The sequence below is a fragment of the Poecilia reticulata genome, chromosome 14 (genome assembly GCF_904066995.2).
Source record: "Poecilia reticulata chromosome 14, P_reticulata-male-v2, whole genome shotgun sequence".
Classification (NCBI taxonomy): Eukaryota; Metazoa; Chordata; class Actinopteri; order Cyprinodontiformes; family Poeciliidae; genus Poecilia; species Poecilia reticulata.
Genome location: NC_088843.1, coordinates 6308474 through 6332000, shown reverse-complemented (window position 1 = coordinate 6332000; position 23527 = coordinate 6308474). Strand labels below are relative to the sequence as shown.

Here is a 23527-nt window from a genome sequence, read left to right as displayed (position 1 = left end):
ACGGATGAAAGAGTGTTAAAGCAAGTACAGCCCAGACAGGATGCTCTTTGGTCCAAGCAGCTATTTTAAGAAGCAACAGTAACAACAAATGACACGGTGACATGTCCCGAGTCTGTGAGACCAACCATAAAAGAGTGATGATAAAAATCCCATGTGGCATTCAGGTCTCCTCAGATAAATGGAAGACATTGAGTTTGACAAAATATAACAACGAAAGTGCTTCAAGAAAATCTGGAATGAGTTTACAGCCCAGCATCATACAAAAAAACAAAACATTTGTACCTGATAACCAATTTAGTTTAGATTAAACATCACTGAATCAATATTTATAGGCTATTACTAACATCTAATTTTAAATTGAGTGCCTTGAAATGTCCTGAAAAAAAACAGACACTAATTACACTGTGTAGTTGAGGGTTATAAAGTGCAACCAAATTTGGTTGCACTATTTCTCAATAGCGCCACTAAAGCAAATCTGAAATCGCACCAGTGTGACCAGTGTCTTCATGTGGTTTAACAAGAGACACAGCTTAGCATAAATCATTCCCAGCCCTGATCAGTCAACTAAATGTTAGAATCAGACAAACAAACATAAACTTGAAATAAACCATTTTTTTCTGACTAGTTACCAGACAGTTTAAAGCTCCAAAATGCTCTTTTTGTTAGTTCATTAAGTTGTTGTACCTAGAGATGCACTGACTGGTGATTTTCTTGAGCAATACCGATTTCCATTTTTCTTCAAGGTCTGAAATGTCAATAAAATTTTTTATCTCTAAAAACTATAAAATAGAGGAGAAAATGTGCAGCAGCTTCTTTGATAGTGGGAGTAATTTTGAATTCATCCTAACATGAAGGTATTATAAGATTATCCCCATTTATCCATCAAAAGATGTGTCCCTGAGCTGCATCTGTTTTATTGTTTGGTTTTTTGTTGTTGTTGTTTTCATCAAAAATGAAAGCACATCAAAATAGATGATGTTGGCTGGTAAATCTATGTAATAAAAATGGATGGACATTTGTTCTTAATCATGATTGATGTAATATATATATATATATATATATATATATATATATATATATATATATATATATATATATATATATATATTGTTTGTTTTTTTTTTTTAGAGATAAAAAATTTTATTGACATTTCAGACCTTGAAGAAAAATGGAAATCGGTATTGCTCAAGAAAATCACCAGTCAGGGCATCTCTAGCTACAACAACTTAATGAACTAACAAAAAGAGCATTTTTTTTGTTTGTTTTTAACCAGATAATTATCAATTACAGCTGATCAACAGAAAAATCTCAAATTTCCATCTCAGACTGGTTGATTGATGAATCTGTAAACACATTTACAGTTACTGAGGCAGCAGTGCAATTTTAAAAATCAAGACTCTCTGCAATTTCATCTATAATAACATACAATCAAACTGTGAGTTTCAACTTGCTTAAAAGAATGCTGCCACTGCTTGTAGCATTGCACTGCCTCCCAATTTGTAAAGCGTAGAATCTAAAAGTGTTCTTGGCACTGAAATTCTCTTCAGCCTAAATACATTTTGGATTTATATATTTATTTACTTTACAGCTATAAACGTATAGAAGCTTAACGCCATCAGAGATCAGTATTCAAATGAACAGAAAAGAACAAAAGGGAGGAAGCATTTGCTTCATAGCCTTTCCAGTTCTGGAGCAAACTCCCAGAAAACTGAGATATGCAAACACTGTTGACTCTTTTAAATTAGGAGTGAATCCACTACTTCCCACAGCTTCCCAATAAAAGTGAAAGAATGTTTATCAAGCCAATTTAATCATATTTTAGCAAGCTGTTTGCTTTGAATTAGCATTTAAATTGTTTATAAGTGATGCTTAAAATGCATTATTATTTCTAATCTATTATGTTTTTATCATGTATTTTTCTTCATCTTTGCTTATTTATTATATGGGCTGTTTTGTTTTTATTATGTATTTTAAATGGACAGTGTCAAAACATCAATCTTTACAAAAAGAAGAGATGTTTGCACCAGATTTAGCTACATCTATTAACCCTAGAATCTACAGACTCTGCCTGTAGACTTTGTTGCGACAAGTATTTTGTCACAACAAAATATTTTCAACATGTATATACTCCTTCCAGAGCTATTCACACTAAGCATTCTGGTCCATTCACAGTCCCAGTCATTTACACAACACTTTCATTCACCGTTTAAAATATGTACGTCAACGTTGTGCAGAGAACCTTCATTGCCATGCTTATGAATGGCGCTGGACAAAAGACAACAGCCTTAGCCAGCTTTTTGAGTATACAAACAAATTTATCAGTAATATTTGGGTATGAAAAGCTTTCAGCATTGGGAATTTCCATCACAACTGGAACGCCATACCTAACATGGCACACAATGCATTTTTGTTATGAAAAGTTAATATCATTTTTTTTAAGAAACTGGAACACACCTAAAAGAAGAAGCAGTTTGATCATCACCAACTGCATCCCAAAATGCAGCCACATCACTGACCCTCAACTTTGACATTTGAGGGAAAATGAACAAAAAGAATATTAAATTCAGAACATGTTATGCACAACTGAAACACTTTGTAGACAATATTTCTGAACAAAAAAATCTATCATGGATCAAAAGGAGCTGACATATTTCCATCCTGCTCCTTCTTCTGAAGAGACTGACACTAATAGGTCTGCATGGCATCTTCTTTCATCTTCTCCCAACAAAAACACAACACAAGTGGATGCACGACTGTTACCTGTCAAAATGAAGACGAACCAAAAAAAAAAAAAAAAAAAAACCTCTGAAAGATTTAAACAACTAGCAGAATCTAGAGCAAGGTGCACTGCATTATCTACAGCATTTCCCTAACAGACCAACAGATGCAGACCATTACAGGCTGATAACTACATCCAATCTAGCAGCTTTGACAACATTATTTTTCTCCATTTTTCATATATATTCCTTCCAATCACAGTGCAAATACAAATAAATCAAAGAAATAGGCTGAACTATAAAAACAATTTAGCATGTTCTGAAAATAACCATGAGCTATTATGGTGCAAATCTAAATGTATGCAAATTCAAGCAGAGAGATTTCTGTTATACATTCAAAAATGCTTCATGTATGAGTCATAATGCATTAAATTAAATAAAACTTTTTTTTCTTGTATTTGGCATGCAGTAAATGTCATTTATGCATAGAACTTGTGGCCCAGAGGCAAAGGAAGGCTCAGGTCAAGGGTGCTGCAAAGTAAAGGTGACATATCATAATCAAGCAGCTTGTGTCTTCAATCTGGTGAATAACTGTGGCTCCACAGCTCTACATGGTTCAAAACACAACATTTGTGAAGTCGGGGCCAACAGCCGGGCCGCCGATACATTTTTCTGTAAAAATCTGCATAAATGTGCGTCTGTACATACATCAAAGAAAAGAAAGGCCATTGAGCGCTCCCATGCATTGCCTTGTCAGTTTCTATTAACACTGCCAGAAACCAAAGAGAGAGAGAGAGCAGGATAAAAATAAATAAATAAAAGAGGTCCAGGAGGAGGCAAGATTTAATGCCTGCTGCTTCCTCTTTATGAAAGTCTCCAGTTCACTGCCGACCAGTTCTGTGTGCCTTTTACCGCCTCCAACATCTGACTCAAATCTTGTCAAGTGTGAACATAAAACATATTGGACATACTTGCAGACAAGTGCGCAATAACATTCGGTTACACTTACACACACATCCATCCTTTACAAAGTCACCCAGAAGATAGACACGTACATGCTCAGCATTCGAAGGGCAAAAAGCCTTTTAAACAATTCATTGTCAAAAAAAATAAATAAAAATGTTGCAGAAATTAGTCACTCACACACACACACTGTCACCGAGTTCGTCACTGGCACATTCATGCATGCTCACATCAGCGGCAAGAATTCACATGAATGACAGCATGAGTGAAGGTGAAAGGAGCAAAGCTGGAGATATTCAAGAATATCACAGAAATGCAGAAACTCGTGAAAATGTTCACCGCCTTCCCCCTTGTTCAGTTTGTCACATTAGTGCATGTAGGAAAGAGGAAGGTCATGAACACATGGTTTTTTATAATGTTTTATCTTCTTTTATAAAAATCTAAAATGCTACATTTCTTTGCATTTACCTCTCATAAGTCAAAACTTTGTAGACCTCTATTTCACCAACCCCTTTCAGAAAAAGGTGGGATTAAAATACCTTTTTGCAATTTGGAGTTTCATGAAAGAACCAATGCAGGTGGGCTGAAGTCAACCTGTTACTGTTACACCAATAACTTGTCATTCTATGTAGTAACAATAGGATATTAGCTGACCTGTGATTTATCACAAAAACATATGGAAACCAACTCTGTGTGTTGCATATTCGACAACGAAAAACAAAAACTAATTGGAGAAGTTGCACTGAAATGCATAGAGGCAGATCAGATCCCTGCACTTTAGCTAAGTACAAATGTTTTCCATAGAAATTTTACTTGAAAAACATCAAAACAGAAAAAATGCAGCAAGTCATATGCTAGAACTATTTGGCATTCATTTTATCTGTTATGTTCTGTATGAACCAAACTGAAGTCAAACCCAAAGGAAGTGTGAACTTTTTGCAGTCTCATAGGTTGAAGAGTGTCTGAATAAATCAGTTTTAATATCCGATCAATGGGGTTTAGGTGCAGACTTTGACTGGGCCCTTTAGCTAAACCACTCTATTGAAGCTCAAGCTGTATGCTAATGGTTGTTGTCCTGCTCCGTTTTGGTTTCATGTCTTTCATACTCTAAATATTTTCTCTGGTTAGTGCTGACAGCATAATGTTGCCACATTTGAGGTTCTGTAGGATACTTATGGTCTATATAATTTGAATTTTATGTATACCATAAAGCTCAATTTTGGTTTTCTTCAACACATCCCCCATTTTTCTTCATGGCGTTCTTTTAATGTCTTTCTTCTTGCTGCTCAACAAATCTTGGTAGTAAAAGCCATGATTTGTTGAGCTGTCAACAGATTGTCCAACCTGAACCATGGACCTCTGCAGCTCCTTTGGTGTTATTATGAGCCTCTTGGCTGTTTTTCTGATAAATGCTCTCCTTGTCCATCCTGCCAGTTACAGACGGTCATGTCTGGATAGATTTGCAGCTGCACCACACTCTTTCCATTTTCAGATGGTGGAATAAAAAGTGGTCTGTAAGATGCTCTTATGGTTTTGTTTTATAGCCTGATCCCAATCCCATCTCTGACTAGTCCCTTCAAGAGTTTTTGTGACACTAGGAATAAGCTGCATCCAATTGAAGTCTATTTGATAATTAAGTGACTGAAGGCAACTGGTTTTGCTGAATTTCATTTCGGGATAATAGAGTAGAGGGGTCCTAATAAAGATGTGTGTTGCACTTTATAGATTTATTCTAAAAATAAAATATGGGAACCATGACTCATTTTCCCTCAAAACTATACACTAATTTGTTTTGATCTGCCACATAAAAACCCAATAAACCTCATGAAAATATAGATACTTTCACAAGTTACTGAAGTGAGGTGCAGTGCCATTAGCATATAAAAGGCTGGGTAAAAAATAGCATCTTTTCAGGACTGGAAGAAAAAGGAGCTTTAAAAAGAACAGAAGAACAGCAAAGAGAGGCAGATCAGGAGGAGAATGGGAACCGACAAGAAAGTGATGCAAGACTTAAATAAGCTGACGGACAAAAAGCACAGTAACAGTAATGTGTGAATGTTTGCTTTGACAAATGGCAAAAAGAGAAGGAACACAACTACACTAGGTCTCATTTCAGCACAATGGACAGCTCCTGCTCTCCTTTGTAGACAGATGCACCAATAGAAAGAAGCTACAGAAGAAGCCCTTAAATCACAGGGCTGCAAAGCTCCTCCAGACCATCAATATTTTCTAATTATAAAAGTTGTGACAACTAAATGTGGTAAAAGTAAAGATAACTACTGAAAATGAGGCACATATGCCTCATTTTCAGTATTTTCAGGGCAAATATTCCCAGAAAAAACAAGAATCCAGGTCAAAAGCTCATGTGCATACACACTGCAGAGATTGGGGACTGAAGCCAAGTCATCACAAAGCTGACTTCATCCAAAGTGCGGTTGAAAATGTCTGCCACCTGATTGGCCAAAGAGGCTTAGTAATGGATCGAGCAATAAGCCTCGTCACATGCTATCGGGTCACAAACAAAAAACATTTTTGCCCTTTTGTCTAACGGAGGGAGCACATGATGCCCTGTGTCACTCACACACACACACACACACTACAAGTATTGTTTCCAGTTCTTAATAAAAAAATCTAAACAAAAAATAAATAAATAAAAACACACACACAATGTATTATAACGCAGCACAAACATACAAAAAAATGCCATGACATATTAATTTCTAGTTGAGGGCATTTTTCCTCTTTTTTTTTAAGCATTTTTCTTTTTTTTTCTTTCTTTTTTTTGTTTTTAGAGCAACACAGACAGCAACCAATGAGTTTCCAGATGGAATCTGTATATTTCAGTGCCACTGGAAAGTATTCACACCACTACACCTTTTCACACTTCATGTTCTTTTTATTTATATAGTGCCAATTCACAACAAATGTCTCAGGTTACGTTCCATTAAAAAAAGTTATTTAATTAATTTAGTCCAGTCACACAGACTGATTATTATTATTAAACAACTCGACTAACAGGTTTTCCATCTAAGAATAACCAAAACCTGGTCAAATGTGAGAGGCCTGCCTGACTGAGGTTTGAGAAGGCAGAGCAGATCCACAAAAGACAAAAACAGAGAAGCACTGATGTGGTAACAGCATGCTACAATCGCTATTAACACAACATGTAGCAAGACTTAAAAAATAATCAAGTAATTACTAATCATTATTTCCATAATACCGTTTCCTCCATATGATTTCTCAAGTTTAAATTATCTTTAATTCAATACTTAAGAGAGATCCATAGCTATTTAGCTTTTTAGAAATATCTCTAGAATAAATGGGCCGTCTTGGTGTGGAAAACAAAGACACCCCAACCCATCATTTAAGATAATCCTATTTTTGAGCTATTAAACAGCCAGCTCCAGGTTAGCTTACCAAGCACATATTCAGGCCAAGCAGATATTAACAAGCTAATAACAGCTTGTTAAACCTTAACAGAAAAGCAGAGCATTGTTAAATAAAATACTACCTTATCAAACTATCATTAAATTCAGGGAGCATTTGATTTATGTTTTGCACAGGGTTAGATATTAGTATAAAAATGACAAAAGAAACTATCTGCTGTAATACACAACATGTTATATTACTTTAGCCTCAATGTGACTACATGTTGCTTTTCTGTTTTCAGTAAAAGCTTCTTTATTTGAGCTGTACATTTTTGGTAAATATATTTAAAAACTTTAAAGTAGCATTTTGGGATGCATTTTCCAAAAACATGCCTGGTGTTGAAAGTTATATCATATTGTTGAAGGAATAGTAATTGAGGAGTGAACATCATGCAGAGACTCTGACGTTCACAGAGGATGAGTCTCAAGCTTGAGCAGAACGCAGAAAGGCTAGCAGGATTACAAAAAGCTGCTTCAATTTATTCTTTTGACCTTTTAGCCTGCATCTGCTTTGAAGTGTATCAGAAATGTTGGGAGCCATTTTCTGCCATTGACAAAATACTGTAAGACTTTTGTTAGTTAGCGATGGTACAGGTACTAATTGCTAATTGAAGTAAAAAATAAATGATTATATATATATATATATGCCTTTTTTTTGTCTAAATAGCAACTTCAGTTTTAAACACATATCCACAATGTGTTCAATGACTGTTCAGAGAAAAAAAGACTTCTGAAGGCATTTCCATTTAGAAACTATAGAATTTTCCAGACCAGGTTTCTAGTCTATTCTTTTAGTAGATTTGTATAATAATTTTACTTATGATATTACAAACAGTTCAGAACTTAAAATAATTTGCTGGAGAAAACCTGTGTTTTTCTAAAACCTGAAGAATCATTTTGCTGAAAAAAAGACAAATAACGTCTGTGTCCAACCAAAACTGACAGACATTTAAATATAAATCCGTGTGAAAACTTCATTATAGAAAAACATGAATGTGTAAAAAACTTTAGTTTTCAGACTTTACTAAAGAAGATAAAGATCTACATTGCTGAAAAGAAATAGTTATACAGACTTGGAAAATGGTCAAATCAAGTTACACGCTTTTGCAGTTTTACACGATTAGTAGATTACAGCCAAATAAAGCATAGAAGATATTAAAGTTACACTTGGAAGTTTGTTCCTTCTTCCCCCCATCTCAAGAGGAATCAGTATAGATTTCACAGCTCTTCAGCAAACAAGAATGTGAATATAGGCATGAAAAGATCATTATGATGCTTATTTTATAATTAGCCAATGTGTAAACATAAATACAGCTGAAGGGCAAACAGTGAGGCAGTATAACTCACACAGACTACTGTGTTGTATATTACCTTAGAAAACTCAAACAGCACTGTATTTATTTAACAAATAAATACGCACTAGAAGAAGTACATATTTAAATTCAGACAAGAATTTCATCTAAAAATGCCAAATTGTCACCAGATTTAGAGGAAATATAAAAGTAACAGCGAAATTCAGGAGCGGAGGAGTTGGACCTTACTAGAACAGAAACCATCGTGATTTATGTGCAGAGAGAGAAAGAGTTATCATTAAAAAGCACTTTCCCTCACCAGGGCACAAACGGTCTGCGGAAGGGCAAAAGAAAAGAGAGATAGAGAAAACATCTAAAGTGGTGAGAATCGGAAAGAGAGAAAATAAAGAACAAAGAGGAAAACCAAGAGGATGTCAGCAAAGCTGCATAAAAGGGAGTTTGTAATTGAGAGCTAACCCTTAGAGGGACAGCAGGCAACAAATGAGATGCGAAAGAATACTCTCGGACACAAAGCGGGGGGGACTGACATGAAACAAAAATGGTGAAATGTTACAGGAGGGCGTTTAAGTGGTGTCTCTGGGTGTATTTCATCAAAGGGAAACTTCACTGTTCCAAAGCAAAGTTGAGAGCATATTAAGGCCATTTTAAAGCTGATGGCAACAATGACTGACTGAAAATATTTAAAGAGGCAGTATTACGTAAAACCGACTTTTTTGAGCATGTTATGTTGTTACTCCCTCATCAAAACCACATCTGGAATGTTGCTTTGACTCTTTCATGTTTGTTTGAAGAATCCTGTAATCTCCAATGGCAACCATTGAGGGGTGCCTAAATGCTTGCTCTCACTAAGCGCCCCTTTTCCACGCAGTCTCCAAGCCAACCTTCAACCTCACAGAGCACTCCTCCCCCACTCAGTTCCTTCAGACTAGCGGCGGTGGAACTGCACATCTGCTGAGCTCTTCACAGGAACTACTGCTCAGTGCAGCGAACCCAAGAACAGGTGCAAGCAGCTTAATAAATTTTGATTTAATGGAGAAATGCTGTTGCGAGCAACATGCTTGCAACATAAAGTTTGGATATCTTCATAATCATAATATCTCAAAACTCAAATATTGTACTAGCTATTTTTATACCAGATTTCTAGCTAAAACATTTCATATTTTAAGCATTGTAGCCTCTGGAAATTAACTTTCATCTTTAAATACCTCCAAACAGATTTACTTTATTTTTATTTTTTTTACTGTTCCACATTCACTCTTAAAACAATCCCAACTTTTTTCACCAACTGAGTTTTTTCTGTCCGTTTGAGTGATGAGGCAGGTGTAGACTAGCTGATGCTAAGGCCAAAGGTCTCCAGATAAGCCCTGCAGACCTGACTCAAGCCAAGCTGGTGGCAATTCAGGACTACTAATCTGTTTGTTTTGTCTGTTTGAGAGACAGACTTGCGCATGCATGTGCGTCCGTGTGCGTCCGATCGCTGGAACAATGGAGAGAGCTGTTTCACTGCGCCACAGTTGATGAAGGATAAGGGAGGCAGCGAGCAGCTCCAACGGGTCTCTGTAATCCATCATCATGAGACGGGGTCGGGAAAGAAACACACAAATCTGAGCACGGGCCCACGGAATAAGGCCGAAGGGTTTACTGACCATGGCTGACTTACTGTACAAGGACCACACACAGTGAATTAACACAATATACACATGATATTTGATTGGGGAACCATAAAAAATCTGTTTGACTGCAGGAACCAGAAAAAGGCTCTATAAAAAAGTAAAACACAGGAATTCCTATTTGCAATTTGTGCTACAACTAACTCACAAGAAACAAACACTTTAAGCTTAACTTAGACTCAACCCTCAGACTCAAACTCATAACAAACAAAGAATCTTTTGTAACTTGACTAATAAATAGTGTCCCTTCTGATTTTGTGTATACAAATGACTGCTATGGTAACGTTACACACAGCATGTACATGTCAGTAAAAACTGTTAATGACATCAGACTGTTTTTATTTGAGGCTGCCATTGAGGAGGCTTTTCCAGTGCGTAAGGCAAAGACAGCAGCTCTGACAGAGATGAGCATGTTCCGCTGAAGGGTGCATTTGATGCATCACCCAGGGGCATTCAAGGACTATAGGCTATTAATGGTTCGTAGCAATATGTCCATGTTTGCCGTAGCATCACTGTGTATTAAATTAGTTCTCATCACTTCAGGTTTTTTGTGCATAAATGCATATTTATATTTAGATCTTAGTAACTTTCAAAATTAAAAGTAAAGTAGTGATGAAATCTGTGCAAAAATATTTTCTGTATGATAAATAAAATGTGTGAAAAAGATTAAGAGAAGAATGCTGGATGTCCATTTGGCATCCTTATAACTTACAGCACTACAGTGCTGCAGGCAGACTAGATGGCATGCATTTAATGTCATTTGTAATTTCAGCGATTAGCGAATAGATTAATGACTTCAAGTGGAGAAAAATATGTTTTTATAAAATTTGAGACACTACTTGGACTTGCCTTTCAGACTTTTTGATGAATTTAGCAAAAGTCTTGGGCCTGCCATTTTAATGTTTGGACTTGACCCTTGATGTCTTGAGATTAGATTTGAACGTTCCCCACAAACACTCGAGGCTTGACTTGGGCATGGAGAACTGACTTTTGAAATGGAAATCTCTGCTTTAAATTTGATGTTATATTTAAGAGAGTTCCATTTTTTATCTGAAGTCTGGCCAGGCAACCACCTCAACTGCTCCTGCAGTTAATCTGTAAACTTATCACTTCAGTTTTATTTTAGATTTGACTGGAAGCCAGCACAGATGAGCCGTTTAAGGCTCGTGTTGTTTGACATGAAGCAGACACTGTGAGAACAACGTGATGCGAGATCTGTGCTTTTAAAAATAACTCTTGAAGAGAATAGTCTGGAACTGCAGCTGAGATGAGTGGTTATTACTATAAGCTCATTTTCACACAATCAGCTTCAAGTCCTTTTACACTGGGGGGTTTGTCATAGTTACAAACTATAGACTTTATTCATCCCACAACTACATTTCCAAATACCAAAAAGTTCAAAAACTTTTTCAGTGGAGACTGTTTTGAAGATAATACGAGAAATCCAGGCTCCCTGATGATGATGTCAAATGTCAAACTCGCTCACAAAAAAACTATTTGTAAGAAAAGGTCATTTCAACACAAAGTCCATTCTCCAATATCACTGCAGTTTGTCAGCTTGCACATGTAGCCTTGAGATCTCACAGTCTTTTCTCCAGGAGGGCCGGACATTTGTCGAAATGATTCCAGCAGTGAAGGTGGAGAACTGTGCGCTGAAAGCTATAAAATTGCTGTTCAAATTAGGCGGTAGCTTTAGAGGCAAATATTCCTCCAGAATCCAGTTTCTTAGTTGGAACACCATTATTTCTGCAGTTGTACACTAATTGCCAAATTATTCCAACTCACATTTCTATCACTTAATGTCTGTAAGATAGGACAGCTCAATACCATAGGACAATTAATAGACCGAGCCACTCTGCATGCATATTCTCTAGACATTAGATTAATTTAAATGGGACTGGGGCAGGATGAGAGAGAAAGGCAATGCTAGGAATGTGCATTGGAAAGTCTGAGGGGTACCACAATGAGTCACCACCACTGCCAGGTAATCAAACATTCTGAAAGTGAACAAGCTTGCGGGAAGAACAAGAATAAAACCTGGCAATGTGCTACAAGATATTAATCTTCATTGTGCTACAAGCAGACATGTCATAAAGAAAGTATCTAGCACTAAAAGAATTTTGAACAAAATTTGTCATAATATCTAAGAGGATAGTTGTGAAACAAATACTCTACATAGCATCTACAAGTGATTGACTGCTGTACTCAGAAAACACAAATAACCAATCATTCAATGAGTACTTTGGACAGTAACCAATATTGGTGACTCATCGATCCAATGCAATCACTAAATCATTGTTATTCATATAAAGCTCCTAATGACCATGATGGTCATTAGAATGCATTAAATGTATTTTAAATAATTGCATTCATAAGGTTTCACTTAGTTCTCAACAGAGCAATTAACTCTCAGACTTCAGGTATACATCAGGTTGTTATAGCATTAAAAATACAGGTTTGCCTTACAGGGACCTTTTCCAGGAAGTACAGTAGTTTTCTGTGGTAATTATCACCACCCTGAGATTCAACTGCATTTACCCAGATAAAAATAAATGAACAGGGTCGAAGTTTACTCCTGAAAAAGGCTCTAGTAGAAAAATATATTTTTTTTTTTTAGGAAGAAGACTGCCAGTCATTTTCTATTGCTATATTATTCATTAAAAGTAAAATGTCAGACCATTATGTACCAAAGCAAAGTAAAAACAATCACAAGACACATTGATTGTTATACTATTGTTGCACTATTATGTATCAGCCTTTTGTTTCAACTATGTTGGAAGACAATTTCCATAGTAAAATGACACTCCCTTATTGTCTTTAGACACAGGTACCACTGTGGTGTTTGATCACTGCATAAATCTGTCTGCCATGGATCTTTTAGTCATTGTGAAAAGTCCTGCCACATATCTGCCAGAGCTCTCACACTTCATGTTAGTAGTGCAATGTGTGCCACTTCTACAACAAAACTCAGTCGAATGTTACAAACAAGCTTCAACTATACCATCATAAGTCGTCAGGTTTTTTTATTTTTTGGCTGTTAGCAAGTGCTAACTGCTAGCTACACATCTTTTAGCATCAGCTGCTATTTTATATTTTTTTTTACTTTGAATTACATCATTTTTTTTAGAGCGTATTTTTTCATTTTGCCATCAGCTGTTCAGCAAGTCATCTTTGGTGACTTTGTAGGCCATCCAAACACTTTCCTGGACTTTTTCTGACTTGTTTTTACAGTTTTGCCCAAAGAACTGAACCAATGTGTCACTTATAGTTTGCTAAAAGTAAAACAGCAAAAGTAAATTAACAGCAGGCTGTGTGAGATTAGTGGCGACATTAAAATGTGGTACAAAATACTTGATTACCAGTTGTTCACAACAGTCAATTGACAGAAAGCTCTTCTTACCCAACTTACTGCTACAAAGCATAGACTTTGGTTTATTAAATAGATTCTAGTAGCTGAGAACAACCAACGTCGTTTCACATATTTGAACTTCTTTTTTTCCTAAATTCTTTGTCATATCTGGGTTACATAAACACCCCCTTTTCTCCATCTTTCAGCTTTTACTGATGTGGCTTTATTAAAAAAAAATCCTATGGGTAAAATTGCTCTCAACCACAATCACTAGTTGGGGTCTATTTAACGAAGGGAACATGTAGCCCTGATTTATTTTCCCCTCCATGCAGAGCACAGATGGAAGCACGGAGACGTAGGAAATGTTGTGGCTCGATACAGAGTGTGGATGTCCTAACCAGCCTAATGCGGTGTTAAATGACTTGTTACAACCACTGACAGTGTTTTCCAAGCTGCAGGGGATGCATGAGTAGCACAGGAAAACTCTGGATGTCTAATGTGGAATACTAAAGTTCCCCAGGTACAAACACACACACTCCGAAGTTGGCTATAATCAACCTTCGGCCACTGCAGCACGCAGCATGATGAATAGCCACCACAGTCAGTTATACTTCCAGTACAGCAGATGTGTGGTGTGTGTGTGTGTGTGCAGAGCCAAGGGAGGGAGGCAAAGTAGGCCAGCATGAATATAAAATAACCCCTGCCAGGCAATGATGTGGGCTACAAGAAGGAGGAGAGCAGTATGTGCTTCTCTTTTCTGCATGCGTATATATGAGTAGAAGAGTGTTGCCACAGAAAATGTGCAGATGAAAGTGGATGGAGGAGAGTAAAACTATGGTTTCGCAAGTGCGCTCATTTATCAATACGCTCAGCAAGAAGCACAAAAACATCAGGTGACTCCAACAAAGCAGCTTGTTAGAATTTGAATATTTCTGCTGGTTAGGGGTGCCAGAGAGAAACAAACACACCCGGAGAGATGTGTACAAAGCCACGTCAGTGTCTGAGCACTGTTTTGATCCAAATGCTGTGTGTGAAGATTCCATACAGCCCCTGCCTCCCCAGTGAGGCAATCACAACCATCCAGTGTGTACTAACCAGGAAACACACACTCACACAAAAGAGCCAGACACAATGGCATGAAACAGACAGTAACAATAGTGAAGAAACAATGCCAAAGGAGCAAGACAGAAGGGTTCACAGTAATCAGCATTAAAATGTATCTTATTGTAGCACATGTATATATAAATATATCAAAACCACTCATTTCAACTCTTCTGAGCTGTTAGCATGACAGCTAACCAGAAACCAGAACTGGTTATCGTTTAGAACCATTATCTAAACGAAAACTTTAACTAAACTGTCGATGCAAACAACTGCTAAATTTCATGAGATCAATACAGAATGTCTACATAAATATGAGAAATGGTTTATTTTTCCTTTTTAATTCAATAAAAAGATGTTGGATCATGTTATTACATTTCATTTTACACAGTTTTGTAAACATGGTGAAATTATGGTGTTCATACACAAAGTTATACTCTAATTTTAATGAGAGCATCTTATGACTGTATTTAAGTCTTTAGCTTCATGCAAATTGTACAGCAGTACAAAAAACAATCCTACTTTTGTTCAAATGGAAAAAGAAATAACTTCCTGTTCTGAAGATAGTGAAATAATTTCATACTAGTCGGTGCTGGCTTTCAAATAAATTAATAACCAGAATTATTTGGAACGAATAATAAATGTTTCAAACATGCATTTTGAAAACCAGTTCTAAAATTAACTCCTAAAACATAGCATCTGGTAAAAAAGTAACTTTTGGCACTTAAGCAAATGGATTATGAGTTTTCTGTGTAGTTTAATGTAGGACCTAAGAAAAAGGCATTTTAACTGTTGCACTACTCTGTTCCACAGTTCTGGGCCTCCAAGCCTTGTGTCAGCTTTCCCCGTCCCTCTCTTCAATTCTCCACCCCCGCGTACAGAAGGCTCAACAGACAGAGGTGATGGCAGCCATATGGTTCCATCACCAGGCTTTCTGTAAATGTGGGAAAGGAGAAAGTGCGTAGAGAGGAGAAACCAGAGAGTGATGACACTGCAGAGACCTCCATTACCTCAACATAATAGGGATCATTCACCAGCGGCTTCACCCAGCTCAAGAGTCGGGGAGCGAGGGACCAGATTACGCTCAGGGGTGAGGAGGACGTATATGTGCTTTGAGAGGATAAAGGAATGGAGAGAGGTAGCTAGAGGTGTCGTCACGCAAGGATGGGACACTTTACTTTGCGTTCTTTTCCCACTTCCAGACGGGAGACCTCAGTTAAAATCTCACACGGCTTATCCTCGGAAACAAATCCGACCATCTGGAAATGGAAGCTAACAAGAGGATAAGGAGGAATTTAGAGGAGCAGAGCAGAATTTAGGCGCTTTAGAACATAAAGAAGTATGTAGGGCTTCTCACGTGCGCCCGAAAATTGGAGAGTTTAGCAGAAAAAAACTATAATTTGAGTCAAACAGAACAGCAGTGATCAGCATTTCTTCTCAAAAGGAATCATTTTGGTCCAAAAGCAGATAAAAAAAATAATAAAAAGCTGATATTAAGAGGATTTGGGAGTGACGGGGTGTGCAATTTAAGGGGAAAGTTGAGATTTTAGTTTTTAATTGGGTGCTTTAAGGTATTAGTCAAAGAAAATATGTTTCTTGATTTGTCCAACCAGCCTGTGTTGCTGAGCTGCAACTGCAAAACCTTGATTTCACAGATGCTACGCTAACAAGCTTGAAGCTCACCCTGTAGCATGACAGGTAACTGATGATGAGGAGAAAAGGTCCAATTAAAAGTCAGCATGTCAAGGTTTCATTAAAGTGCTTTGTGATTTGTTTAGGAGTTTCCATGAGACTCCTGCTGTATTCCGCTCCCCTGTCGCCAGGAGCAGAGGAAGGGAAAGCAGTGATACCCACGGTGCAATGAGGCTCCGCAGGGGGGCTCAAGCTCATCAGACCCCCATAGAACATCATACAGCTGGACCTGTGATGAAAATAACACCCGAGGGAAATATGGAAGACTTTCAATATTCCCTCTGAATCCTCAGTTAAGATAAGAGTTCCTCACTCTGCGGCTGTTTTTCTTCCACCTATCACGCCGTCTGCGTCCCTCACTCCGAACAGCACACAGAGGGGTCAGGACAGCCCAGCTGTGTGATAGATAGCGGAGTCATTTGTGACCTTGCAGCAAAAACCACACCCTCTGTCCTCCATTTCTAGATACATGGGTATGTGAAAGGGAAAGGGAGAAAACGGAACAGTGTGTGTGAAGGAGTTTAAACGGCAGGTCAGTCTGCGTTAAAATGTTTCCAGTGTTGCCTCTGGGGTCAAGAGTAGCACTGCTCTCACTGTTTTCTAATGTGACACTGACTATAGACTCCATGGGCAAATCGCAGAAAATTTCGGTTTCATTTTAATGGAGACTTGTGGTGAATTGTCTAAATGTGACTTTTGAGACAAGTTTTATTTTTTGATTCACTTTTTGATTTTCTGTTTGCAGTGAAATTACCTTGACGTTCAGGTTTGCACCTTCCCTTCATTGGCTACACTAGTCGTTCTGCTGATTTACCAGAATTAAGTCAAAATATGTAGACAAAGCACTTCAGGTTTTCCTTCTCAATTCCAAAGATCTGTGGGAGTATGTAATTACCTACCAACTTTTGTGGTAGGTAATTACATGAAAAATTGTTTTTCTAGCCCAAACATGACATTTTAAAAGCATAACCAAAGATATTCGTTTCTATTTTTATACTATGAAACTACTTCTAAAATTTTATATGCAAAATAAAAAAGGAAGTGTAAATCAAGCATGACAAAAAAATACTACTGTCATCACTAAATTTATATAAAACTTAAAAATATATATTTTAATGTGAAAGCTGACGAAAAAATTGCATTGAAAAAAAACCAAGATTTTGCAGTTATACTCACTGAGAAATTAAAATGTTAATTTTAACTTAAGCAAAAACAAATTATTATATCTTCTAGAATCAACCAGCCCTTACCTAACCAGTATAGCTTCTACATAAAATCTTGACTTCTTTAACTTAAAAGCTAGAAGTTCTTTATATGACATTTTAAAAAAACACTTAGCGATTTTAGGAAATAAGATCAAATTATAAAGTCATATAATGAGTAAATAAAATAAAAAAAGAGTATAATTTCACATGATTGTTCCCCATAAATTTAATATGTGTAACATGTGTGAGATTAACACCATGGTACGTATTGGATACGCTAAATAACTCAATTTCAGCCATATAACTTTAAAAAACCAGAACATGTAACTAAAAAGAATTGGCTATTAAAAAAAAAAATTACATTGGCATAAAATGTGCTCTTAATGTACACAATAGCAAAACATAATTTAATAAAATGTTTAATTGCATTAATGGAACCCTCATCTGCTCAGCTAACTGGGCACACAATGACGCACTGTTTCCCCCTGCATGGTCATTCAAAAAGATTACAAGCGCTGCAGGACATAGGTGTCTCATGCTTTAAGTCTGCAGCCACAGGGCAAGCCTGAAAAACACTTTGATTGTACTCGGTTTTGTGGAGTTGTTCAGACCACCCTGGAGTGCCTGCCATAGAAAAGATTTTGAAAATGGCTGACAGGTTCCTTTGAAATCTTGCGAGTTATACCCCAGCCCTGCAAACTGTCACGCATTGCTGAGCACATGACAAAACGCAGTAACATATCTCCGTTTTATCACCCTGCCGTCTTCTAATTTTCATTTTGCCTCTATTTATTGAGCTAATTTGGTGACTCTGGGTGTCCCAGACTGATTTATTAGTGGAGTCTGACTAGTGGCCGTGGACTCAGGACCTTTGTGAAATGACAGCGAGAGGACAAAAGATAATGAAACGCTTGCTGCCAGAGTTTCACTGGGACCTCTAAATGGGCTTAGGTGGAGATAGAGAGTGCAAGAACACATTCACCTTTCCAAGGAGGATTTGAAATGTAAAAAAATAATAATAATAATAACAAAGATCTGTTACGAGGTCTCAGTCAATTTCTATCCAACAAAACCTTCTCTTTTGATCCTAAAAAAAGCATCACAGCTAGATAAAGCCGCCTATAAATAAGCACACCTGGTGTCGTTTGAAGGCTCTCAAAGTGACAAGGCTGACTGTAGAAAGATCTGAAATATGTTGCAAGTCTTCACGTAAAGAAAATATGTGACAGCATGCTTCAGATAAAGAAGTCGCACATGCCAACCCTTTTGTCAACAAACACTGCTGCTCAGCTGGCTTCCTCCTGTAACAATAGGAAGCATCACAACATGTCAAGTAACGAAAGGCTGTGAGCTGAAGCGACTGACCATTATCTAGTCAGTGAGCAGGAAAAGAGGGAATGTCTTCCAAAGGGACGGCACAAACAGTAAATTGGTCCATCACCACACCATGAAGAAGTGTGTACTCCAAAATGCCTCCTCAATTTAAGCTTTTTCCCTTAAACAGAACTACAGAGTCACCAATTAAATGTCTCCATGTCAACAAAAAAAAGAGGTCTGAAGCCTGAAAGTAGAGAAGGGCTAAGTGTTTTTTTTCTGAACAGACTCAAGGAATCTAAAGATCTCTTTCCATTCATCACATCACTCCTTTTTTACTGCTCAACATTAAAAGCGAGAGGGAAAAAAATCACAGACTCCTAAAATGCACTCAGACTAGTTTTGGACTTTAGCATAAAACAAACCAGACAAATGAAGAATATTGTTGAAAACAAGAGTGTAATAAATCTTTTACTCTTAAAACAGTGTTAGGCTTTAATATTACGTCAGCCTGAGAAATGGCCACCCTCCATCTTTGTGACTTTTACTTTAAAATAAGAAAAGCAGTATTTTTTGAGTTGTCGTGTTGTGTTGGAAACACCAGCTAATAAAGACTGGTCGACAACACCTGGCTGAAAAAGCATTAGAAAAGTTGCTAATGACTCTAAAGTTAGCATCTGCTTTGTTGCTTATTATTAGCTCTCGGCATGGGTGGGATGAGAGTCTCATGGTATAAACTTGGGCAAAATGACCATGGTTTCTCATCCAAGTAAAAGTTGCAAACAAATTATATAAGATTATCTTATTACATAGGCAATAATTACTCCAATTTATGCACAAAATAAAAAGGTTATGCTAAATTATACACCTAAACAAAAGTATGTTGAGTAAACATTCTTGATGCTAGACTTGATGTTAGATTGTACTGTAATCTTGGATTTTATAGAGTAGTGCAAAACTTTCTTAAAGAGACACAGGCCTGATTTCAAGGCGCTAAATAACAAAGTCAATTTTCTTTTATGAAATATTTGATACATACAGCATTTTTATAACAAGTGAGGGTAACTTAGTTATTTTATTGTGCTATTAAAAATAATGCTATGTGGCTGGAAAACACACAATACTGCTTTTTTAAAACAACATTACTCCGGGGCATCAAGTGTTGCTGCCAGAATTTCACTGGAATCTCGAAATCGGCTTTGATGGGGACCAAATATCATGAATCATCTCACGTTGGGAGGTACATGTATCGCTACAGGCCTAGTAGAGAAACATAGGTACCTTATGTTGTGCTAGCAAGAATAAAACAGAAGTGATTACACGTAATGGCCTTTAAAAAACCACAAGACATCAGCTTAAAACCCATTTGGGACATTTGATAATAAACCACATGAATTTTTCACCCATCTGTTCATAAACCAAGCTTAATCACTTATTTCAAAACAATGGAGCCTCACTGGTGCACATGTTTTTCAATCATTCTAGCTGCTCATCACCTTTTAGGCTTTTGCTGATTCTAATAATATAGATACCAATAGACAGACTTATCGAAAAACAAAAAAGAAAAACAAAGACTAGGAGTTTCAGGGAGAGAAGAGCTGTGGCGGAGCAGTCCGGAAGTAGAAAATAACACCAGGAGGTCCAGCGTCTGGATGCAGGCAGCCAAAGAGTAGCGTTGCCGTGACAACAGTGATGCCGTGTTGATGATTATAGCCGAGCAGCTTGCAGCCAGAACTCGACAAACACTGTCTGTATATGTAATATATTTATTCAGCTGCACTGCATGTCAAATGAAAAATCTTTTTTCTATGACATCATTCCTCTCCGTCACTCGGAACAAACAGTGTGCACCTTCTTCTGAGGCACTGCTAAAACTGACAGACCAGCTGCTCACCTAAAACACAGTGGGATCTGATCAATACAGCAACGGTGAGCAGAGAATGTGGCTGCTGTGGTCTCCCACATTGACAGAAATAATGGATCAGCTTTTGGGTCACAGTGGACTCATTGTACCAGCAGCATGACCACTGAGGTTTCCTGCCTCTGCACCTCTTTGTTTCAAGTCTTTTAATTAAAGAGCTGGGCAAGAGAATTCCCTAACAGGCTTAGCTATTGGCAGCCCTGCAACCAGGACTGATTGTTCAATTCAGGATTTAGTCAGTAAAGCTTTGTGTGACCAACACATAGTGCTTTAATTCGTCAGGGTGTCAGGCCCTTGTGTGTGTTACCGCATCAGAGCGGGATTCGCAATTAAAGGCATCGGCCTAGAACTGAGGGGGGGGAAGGCAGGTGTTTGCCTAAAATACTTGAGAGTGTGTTTCAACTGAATGCTCTGATGAGCTTTCACTGATCTGATGTGGACCAATCCAGAGTCCCTTCCTCTTCCGCTGCATCAGCTGGTGATTTCTGAGCACATAGCCACTGCAGCATCCTACCTCCTCCTCCTCCTCCTACTCGATCTCTCCTCTCCTCTCCTCCCCCACTCTCCTTCAACCCCTCTCCACCTGCTTTTAAATGCATGGTGCTGCCCTGCCAAGCCAAACCAGTCTGTGCATGCAGCATCACTCCTCTCCGTCCCTTCCAGAAGGAGACGAGATTGGAGTGAGCAAGCAAAGCCCCTCTGCTGCACACAGCAGCACCAATAGCTGATTGAGAGATAAGAGGCAACCTGAATCAGGATGGCTCAAGGTATCCAGTGGGAGGGAGAGAGAGAGAGAGAGAGAGAGAGAGAGAGAGAGAGAGAGAGAGAGAGAGAGAGAGAGAGAGAGAGAAATAAACACAGGCCTCTGCAAACACAAACCCCACAAAATAGGAACTGGGCCAGAATCCTAAAATCTAAAAACAGATGCTTGGATCATTCAACTTGTTCTTCTACAAGAGAATCGATAAGGATCAGAGGCTGTTTCTTGTAGCAAATACATGCAGCACCACCGCATGATGCATGGAGGAGGTGGACACAACCTACACAGACATCCTGTGTCTTCATAAAGCCCCACATGGCCCGTGTCTGCTGTACATTTTGGCTGTTTCGTAACAATCCACACTAGTCATCTCAGTAGCCTCGGCTGGATTAAATCCTCTCTGATGTGCTGTGCTGAACAGGCCCAGCATCACCGACACAACCTCTGATGGAAGAGTAAAGAAGGGAGGAGGAGGGGGGGAGAGGTTGAAACCTATATCAGCTCCATAAATAACAGCAATGTGAAGCACAGTAATATAAACCACTAAACGCTTCAAAGCTACCAATACATCACTCCCTTTGCGCACAGGATGCAGCGCCCTGCCTGCATGCCTGCTTGCAACAATAGGCCTGTGCATATTTTTTTTTCCTTCATAAACGCATACGGATGTCGGTGGATAGCATAAAGCTAAGTCGGGCCTTTGTCCGATGATGCTGGATGAGTGCGTCTCAGAGGTGACACATCAGGCATGCATGCATGCGTGATTCTGCGCGAATTACAGCCGTTTGGGTCATGGTGTTGTGCGCAAAATCGTCCGTTCGTCCCCCGCATCACTTCGGGTTACAGATCGGGGTCAGGAGAATAACCACAATGCATTGTGTCCGGCGTCCACCACTGCTTCTCTGGATAGATCTGTTTATGTCTTTCCACCCAACAACAATCTGGTCATTTAGTCAACAATGGCTGGTGATTAGACAAACCTCAAAGCCCCTTGTGGAGTCACATGCCTCTGTCTGCCTCTACAATAATACAGCCTCATTTATCCGGCTACCTAAAGCATTTTTATCTGCAGAAATTGTTAAAAAAAAAAAAAGCCGACCGTTTACATCCCCAGAACAAATAAATGACATCATCGCCTGAAAGCCACACAACCAAAAGGGGGGAGTGAAGGAAGCTTCGTAAATAAAACATAGCGAGTTGGGGCGCAGTGATTCTACTGTTTTCTATGGCTTCCTCTCTCTCTCCCTCTCTCTCTCTCTGTCTGTTTTCCCCAGCATTACTCGCATTCACTCACCAGGTTCAGCACCGTCTCCACGATGTCCCGGTTGCTAACCTCCCCAACCTGGATCAGGCCCACCACCACGGCGAACTTCATCTGGATATTCCTAATCGGAACCGCGGGGTTGATCACCCCGGCCGGGAGAACCATAGAGCCGGCCGCAGACACCATCTTTTCCCCGGTGGAGCCGGAGCCAGCGCCCGCGGCGACCTGCTGCTGCTGCTGCTGCTGCTGCTGCGGCGGCGGCGGCTGAGCGGAGGAGCCCGCCGGCGGAGGAGGAGGAAGAGGGGGATGCGAGTCTTGGTCTGTGTCCGTGAGCGAGGAAGCAGAGCCCGGTGGTGCTGAAGCCGGCGTCTCGCTCGACATTTCCCCTTGGAAAACAGGGAGGAGAGGAGCGGTCGCCGCTGTCTCTCACACCTGCTTTACAAGCTCGGGCGTCTGCTGTTGTTCAAAAACCATCCACTGAGGAGTAAAAATAAAAATTGACAAAAAAAAAAAAGAAAAAAAGAAAAAAAAAACAAGAAGCCCGGTGTTTTAAAAATCCTCTGAATTCACCTTATTCACCTGAAAACATGTAGGGATGCATAAGGCTACAGGAAAAAAAAACTACAGCGCCTTGACAGAAGCCGACGTTCCTATCTCTCTTTCTCTCTTCTGTCTCCCCCTCTCATTGGCAGGTTGCAGTCAGTGCGGTGATTATGGCAAGGCGACATATCATATAATTTGAATTCTCCCTACAGTTCAGCCATAGATATGGCAGGTCGCACCACTGAACAATCCAAATGAATTTCAGATGTCTCGGAACCCATGTTTGA

General features: G+C 38.7%; 1 protein-coding gene across 22 annotated transcripts in view; it reads right to left on the bottom strand.

Moving 5' to 3' along the window:
- nbeaa (neurobeachin a) overlaps nt 1–23511 on the bottom strand; it is a 108716-nt gene extending 85205 nt beyond the window's left edge. For 7 of the 22 annotated variants that reach the window (XM_008427310.3, XM_008427316.3, XM_008427312.3 and 4 more), the window contains exon 1: nt 22728–23510. In XM_008427310.3, the coding sequence (XP_008425532.2) occupies nt 22728–23078 (351 nt within the window). In that variant the 5' untranslated portion in view covers nt 23079–23510. Of the gene's footprint in view, nt 1–22727 lie in introns of all 22 variants that reach the window. The other 15 variants (XM_008427314.3, XM_081615963.1, XM_008427324.3 and 12 more) reach the window with 4 other exon arrangements.
- Nucleotides 23512–23527: the final 16 nt, after the last annotated feature.